General features: G+C 36.5%; 1 protein-coding gene across 4 annotated transcripts; it reads left to right on the top strand.

Moving 5' to 3' along the window:
- The first annotated feature begins 1,857 nt into the window (after nucleotides 1–1,857).
- On the top strand, nucleotides 1,858–6,587 carry LOC149383840 (protein IQ-DOMAIN 31-like). Of its 4 annotated transcripts, none has more exons than XM_089628392.1 (8): nucleotides 1,858–2,043; nucleotides 2,212–2,251; nucleotides 2,994–3,094; nucleotides 3,376–3,648; nucleotides 4,153–4,356; nucleotides 4,486–4,566; nucleotides 4,965–6,162; nucleotides 6,234–6,587. In XM_089628392.1, the coding sequence occupies exons 3-8, from the start codon at nucleotides 3,011–3,013 to the stop codon at nucleotides 6,263–6,265; spliced, it is 1,872 nt and encodes a 623-aa protein (XP_089484518.1). In that variant the 5' UTR covers nucleotides 1,858–2,043; nucleotides 2,212–2,251; nucleotides 2,994–3,010; the 3' UTR covers nucleotides 6,266–6,587. The 4 variants fall into 4 exon arrangements, with proteins under 4 accessions (XP_089484518.1, XP_089484515.1, XP_089484517.1 ...); XM_089628389.1 differs by having other exon boundaries at nucleotides 2,212–2,290; XM_089628391.1 differs by having other exon boundaries at nucleotides 2,212–2,320.
- Nucleotides 6,588–7,044: the final 457 nt, after the last annotated feature.

The following is a 7,044-nucleotide window of genomic DNA, read 5'->3' as shown; positions in this document are numbered from 1 at the left end:
TAATTAATTTGAAAATCATGGCATTTAGCTCCAAAATAATACATTTAATGTTTGAACAAGCTCATATAAAATAATGCAAAAATTACCAAAAGAAAGTTAATACTGTTGAATTTATCACACACACACGTCTTGAATGTCCGATAATCTTGAGATGGCATAATCATGATCGCTATTCACCGAAATACCAAAACAATATGTGAAACATCATAAAGGAAACGTAAAAGACCACTTTGATGACGAGTACGAAGGCAAACAAAATAATCGAGAAAGCTCAACCACAAGCTGCTCATTCTTATTGACTAGTTCGCTCTCATTTCTTGCTGTAAATGAAAACAAGCTGTTTTTGTTTGTATCCCGTGATTTTTTTTTTTTTTTTTTTAAATGTTAATAACTACAATCTAGAATATATATTTGAAATTCTCGCATGTATAGGTTTTTTTTTTGTGTTTTTGTTTTGTCTTATGTTATACTATGAAAAGACATACGAAAATTACTAAACTAGATATAAAAAAAAATCTCAATCCTTGTCTCAATATGCATAGATTTTTGCAATATACACTAATTATAAACATTACCTTACCTATTTAAATAAGAAATTTGTAACTTAATAGGCTATTTCAAACATCATGTTTGAGATATAATAGCCAAACAAATGAGGTTGTACTTGAATAAATCATTCAAAATTTTCATTTTATCCTTTCAGCGTTTTTTTTATAGCGATTCGTCACTCTTTCTCTCTCATACAGATTTTTTTTCTCATCAAAACTTCAAAAATCCATATCTTCCTCATATGAATTCGAAATTGAGTGATTTCAAATCCTACGGATTCGTGGCGTGAAGAGCTTAAAAAATAGATACATTGTGTTGGATGAAAAATCATGTCTACTACTGTAGAATTTCGTCGGAATTCACCATTGGTATATTAATTGTCGAATTTTTTAAATTATTTAATTTTTTTTGTTAATTATAACATGTTTAATATAAGGATATTTAAGTCAAATATAATTGTCATTGACTATTTTCCTAAACGTTTGCAAACGTTAGCTACATCCCAATTTTATAGTTTAGTTTTGACTATAAATCTACAACGCCCTTTAAATAAAAAGCGAGCTAGGTATCAAACTTGAACATCAAAAACCCACATTTAAATTAAAAAAAACAACAAAGTATCAACTAATCCTTAGAACTGCCGATGTTTGTCACTTACCCGAACTGTTTCACTGATAAGCAGTGAATATTCAACATCGGACTATCGAAAAACTTAAGAAATTGGTGAGAAGTAGTGAAGATCCTTCAGCGGAATGACGAGGAAAAAAGCCCTAATTTTTGGTATAGAATAAAAAAATGAGCTCGAGGAGTTTCGGTTTTATACCTTGTTTTTTTTTTTTTTAAATACTGAACTACGCCGGTTTTTGTAAATCACACGATTTTGCACCGAACCGTGTCGGGGACCCTCCACAACCTGGTTCTCGGATACGTAAAAATTGAATTATTAAAAAAAAAAAAAAGAGATTCTAAAAAACAGTTTCGGATGCTCGTGCGCGTGGGATAGTTATCTTCGGAAGAAAATGAAGGGGATAAAACAGTAATTTAACTTAATGATTAACCTGTGGACACTTGTTTCTGAAGTAACTACACTCGGGACAACCAACGCCACTACCCTCCTTTATTCAAAAGCGCTTTTATTATGCTACACTCACCCGTACAGTAACACTCTCCCAAAGCCGTTCGATTGAATCAGCTACCAAACGTAAAGTAAGTAATCGAATTAATTCGTCACGAATAAACTCTTACTTTTAAAGACATACACCGCACCGCACCCGAACATAGTCTTCCACTCTATTACATTTATTTTATTTTTTATTTATTTTTTCCTTTCGGTTCTGTGTATTTTTCTTTGGCTCTTCACTCGAAGAGTTTTTAGAGTACTGAGGAGAGAGAGAGAGAGTTAAGCGAAGCAGAGAGAGAGAGAGAGAGAGAGAGAGAGACAAACAAAAGCTTTAAGATCGGCATTTTTGCTTGATTTTCAAGCTCTCTCTCATGGTACACTAGCATCGGCCCAGTTTTTTTTTTTTATTTGTTAAAATCTCTCATGCGATGCTCTAATTGTTCTATGTAGCATTTTCACATTCTTTTTTTCATTTTTGTAATTTTTTTTTTTGCGCGGAAATGTTGTGATTGTTTGAGGTTTTTCTTGTTCGCGTGAAACAGGAATGATAGATTTGGAGTTCCGAGGTGTCACTTTCGTCAGGTGAGCTTCAGATCTGGTCCCGTCGACGTTGATTTAGCGGTGGGTTTTCTCGCGAGCTTAGCAGATCTTGTATGTACTAGGGTTTCTTTCGGTGTTGTGATGTTTCGGTTCAGTTCAGGGTTTTGTGTTCGCGTTTTTTAAATTCGTCGTGTTTGTGGTCTTTGTTTATGCAGATAATCACTTAGAAATTCCTCTCTATGGTAGTATTTAATGGAGTATTATAATTGGGTATGGGAAAATGTACGAAATGTGCATTAGTTAAAGAGTCAATGAGTTATACTGTGAATTCCTAAATCACGATTTGGATCTGTTAACAAGACATATATTCCGATATCAAGTAATAGTTCTTTAATGTGTTTTTGTTATTGATGTAACATGATCCTGGTCAGTTAGTGCAAGTGTTAAGCTTTTAAAGAGCATATCAGTGCTTTAAAGATCTGTGTTTTGTATGTACCCACGTGAAACCTAATGTTTATGGCACTATTTTAGGAAGTTAATCTCCGGGTCCGATTTCCCGTTATAAAAAAAGGGAATCTAGAGTCTTCTTTATTCGTTTGATTTCTTCTGCAATCCAAAATGTGTTTTTTGCTTCATTTATGCATGCATTTCCGTTCCTATATGCATCGCGTTAGTTCGGATTCTGTCGTGTTGTTTTAGTTTTCAATTCTATGATTGCGAATTAATTGCGTTGGGTTTGGGTTTTATTTTTTCCATATAATTTGTAATTATGATTTTTGAACAGGTGCTGAGTGTGGTGCAATGGGAAAATCTCCTGCAAAATGGATCAAGACTGTGTTATTTGGAAAGAAATTGTCGAAGAATCAAGGGTTGAAAGGAAGAGAGGTATTACACCTTATTGCATCACAAACTCAAACAACCGTGTATTCATTGCACTGATTTACAAATGAGCTGTTTTTATTTATTTGAAATCTGATATGCAAAAGACTTGATTTTTTTCGCACGTGTACAAAGATTTAGGCTAGTCTTTCAAGTATAAACTGTAGTTATATTTCGTTATCCATTCCTGGGTTACATTTTTATGTTAGTTGACTAATTATGTGCAGTTATAATTGTGCCCCTATAATGATTCAATTTTAAAACTTTTAATGGCATTTGCTCTGTAGAAATATCCGTACGAGAGAGAGGTGGTGGTTGCTGCCAAGGCAACAGGAGTTCCTCCTGTTTCACATACATTCCCTAATGCTACCGATAGAGATGAAGGGCATTTGGGAGTGGAGAACAAGGAAACTGGACATGGAAATGAGGGAATAGTATTGGAAGGAAGCCAAAATGCAGAAACGTATGGATTAATACCTCAAGATGCCCCTAAAGATCCCGAGCAAATTCGGGAAGAGCAATCTGCGACTATTGTGCAGGCTACGTTCAGAGGTTATCTGGTAAATCTTTCATGAACGCAGCCTTGGGTTTACTCTTGCTCGGATATATACTTTTGTATCAAACTTCACGCCGTTTTTACTTAAAAAGTTTATATTGTAAAACCGTCTTTTATTTCTGTTGCTTTGAACTTCTGCAACCCCTAGCTTAAAGCTGATGTTTTCTATTAATATTCACATTTTAGATTTTTTTAGCTTATTGGTCTAACGTATAACTCTTTATTGCTGGTATATCATTTTATTTCATTGATCAACATTAGTGATTGGATCTCCCAGTGAATTTGATGATGAAGGGGGTAGACCTAATTGAGAGGTCAAGTTGTCTGCTGTAGCTAAATTGAGCAACAGCCTCCATGAGTTGTCGCTTTTATATATATCTCACGTTGCATGCATGGTTGCACAAATTTTTTTTATTTCCTTTTGTAGTTACTTTCTTCTTTCTTTCTTTTTCTGTTTTTTGAGTCAAAGATTAGTTCACGTCACTGACTTGATATTTACCATATAAAGGCTCGCAGGGCGTTTCGGGCACTTAAAGGCATTATAAGGCTTCAAGCACTTATTCGTGGGCACTTGGTTAGAAGACAAGCTGTTGCTACTTTGTGCAGTATGTTGGGAATTGTCAAGTTTCAGGCACTAATTCGTGGGAAAAGGGTTCGAGCTTCTGATATTGGCATTGAGGTGCAAGGAAAGTGTAGTCTTCTTCCATCCCTGGTAAATATCTGTTATCCAGGCACCAGTAAACTGTTGAGAACTGATTATTGGCATCCACTGTTTTTCTATTGTAGTAATCATTATTATTATTATTTGTATATAATCTTGTATTGAATCCCATGTTATCAGGATGGAAAGTCCGTGGATCCAGTTGGACTAAACATACCTGAACAAATGACAAAGCTCTCAACAAATGCTTTCATTCGCAAGGTATATGATAATTGCAGAACTTTTCATGCTTGCGGGTATCGCATTAAGGCATAGTAAAATGTTGCCACGAGATTCTTCTTTGAGCAATTTTATCAATATTTGATGTGAATAGTGGTAGTAGTATAAACGTTGAAGAAACCATTGGCTCTTTTTTATTTTAATTTTTTTTTTCTCGACTTGTGTATCGAAATTGCCTACGAGCATTCTTTGAACTTTTCTTTCTGGTTAATGATGTCACTTCGGAGTTAAATCCTGGTAACTTAGTGGATACGAATAGGTTCAGCAGTTTGATTAGTGTCATCCAGGAATTATCAAGTTCATTTGTAATGATAGGGCTTCACTCTTTCTTTTTATTTCTCTTAATCTCAATGGCTGATAATCTGGTTTGTTTGTCATAGCTTCTTGCTCCATCACCCAATGTGGCGCCTCTGTATGTGCATTATGAATCTGGTGACCCGAATTCTGTTATGAGCTGGTTGGAACGCTGGTCATCAACCCACTTCTGGAAACCGATTTCCCAGCCGAAAAAAGTTCTGGACTCGAAATCTCAGAAAAAGCACGCAAATGGGCAGATTGCAGAGCCTCAGGCAAACAGATCGAAGCGGACCCGAAGACCTCATGCCACTAATGCAGAAAGTGTCCCTGTTCAAGCGACCTCTGAATTTGAGAAACCCAAGCGTAGTTTTAGGAAGTCCTCTAGCCATCCTCCAGAGCCGGCGGCACAGGAAAATCCTCAGATTGAGCTCGAAAAAGTTAAACGAAACCTGAGGAAGGTTCATAACCCTGTTGTTGAGAACTCTGTCGTGTCTGAAGCTGATTCAGAGGCAAAGCAGAATCTTGAAAAAGAACTCATCAATCCAAGCCTTGATGGTCCGGAAAAACATGTTAGGAATTCCGCTGAGAAGGCAAAGAAAGAGGCCACTTCAAACGAGAAGACAAAAAAAGAGTCAACCTCCAATGAGAAGGTAAAGAAAGAGGCTAAGAAAGAAACGACACCCAGTGAGGGGGTCAAGAAAGAGATATTGGAGACGCCACCGATTCTACCCGATTCAGAGCCAGTCCATGAGCCGATAGTTCCAATAGAAAAACCCGATTTGTCCTTCGGTGATCAAGCCGTAGCCGATGCACAGCCTCCTAAAGAGACACGCGTTGGCAAAGAAGAGATTGAGCTTTGTGATGAAGATCAGGCTATCATTGAATCACAGGTTTTAAGTTTCAACGATAGTTCCTTGAACGGCGAGAATGGTTCTGCGAACGGTGGGTCGGGACTGAAAGACGACCTAACAGTCACTGAAAACGGGAAATCTGGCCGGAAAACCTCCACACCAGCCAAGCAAGAACGGGCTGAGAATGGGTCTCAGAACTCTCCTGCTATACCGAGTTACATGGCAGCGACCGAATCTGCAAAAGCGAAGCTGAGAGCACAAGGCTCGCCAAAGTTGGCACCGGAAGTGATAGAGAAGAGCAATCACAACCGTCGCCATTCCCTGCCAAACAGCAAGGTCACCTCTCAGTCGCCCAGAACTCAGAGACCGGTCCAATCTGCTGGAAAAGGAGGCATTAAAAACGAAAAATCTCTGTCCCGAGAAGGAAATGGTATGATTGCTCTATTTTGGTTTTGTTTTTGTGTTTCGAATTAACACTCGTGTGTTTTTTTTTATTTGCAGGAAAAGTTACGCAGGCTGAATGGAGAAGGTAATTTTACAAGGGAAAATGAGTTTCATGGACGAGCTTAAACACAGAAAAGAAAAGGTTTATGTTTGTCAGGAGTTCTTGTTTTACTTTTTTTATTTTTTTGTGGATTTATTTAATATATGCATTTGGGATTTCAAATATGTTTGTGAACACAGTTGGTAACTGCTGTCTATAGGTAGAGGGTTGTGTTTGGGCAAGAGCCTTTATTTTATTTTATTTTTCATTGCTTATTTGAGTGTTTGCGAGTGAATGTACATCATAGGATTCTAGTTTATAATGAAACAATCTGCATCTCAAATTCCATTCCGTGCTTGGTTTTGACGTTATTTTGGCCTTTTGCGGTATTACTGTGTATAATGGTTGTGCTATTAATCTTGAATGAACCATCCTTTCTATGCTCATCAAATTAGTTGTCACTTTCCCACTTTGTATGTAGCACTATTTATGGGACAACATCTAGTCACAAAATCATGGCAAAGTACACTATCTTATCTCGAAAACGGTCTTGGATAAAATTATCATAATATATATAACCTTTTATTAGTGATAGCTAAGAGACTGGAACGACTGAAACTTAAATTTGGGGAAGTATAACGTCTTCCACATACTGAATAGAAGTCATATTACTTGTTTCCTAAATTTTGTTTTAAATAGATTCGAGATGATAAAGGAAATATAGCGCGGGAGAATAATATTTAATGGTAAATATAATATTACTTTTTTATTTATTAGGATAAACTTCAGATTTTATCTAATTTCAGTAGTTAATACTAGCAGTAGTAC

The sequence above is a fragment of the Urtica dioica genome, chromosome 10 (genome assembly GCF_054948205.1).
Source record: "Urtica dioica subsp. dioica isolate 48M chromosome 10, U.dioica_male_clone48M_v1_H2, whole genome shotgun sequence".
Taxonomy (NCBI): Eukaryota; Viridiplantae; Streptophyta; class Magnoliopsida; order Rosales; family Urticaceae; genus Urtica; species Urtica dioica.
Note: the sequence above shows the minus strand (reverse complement) of the source record. Positions and strands in the feature narration are given on the sequence as shown.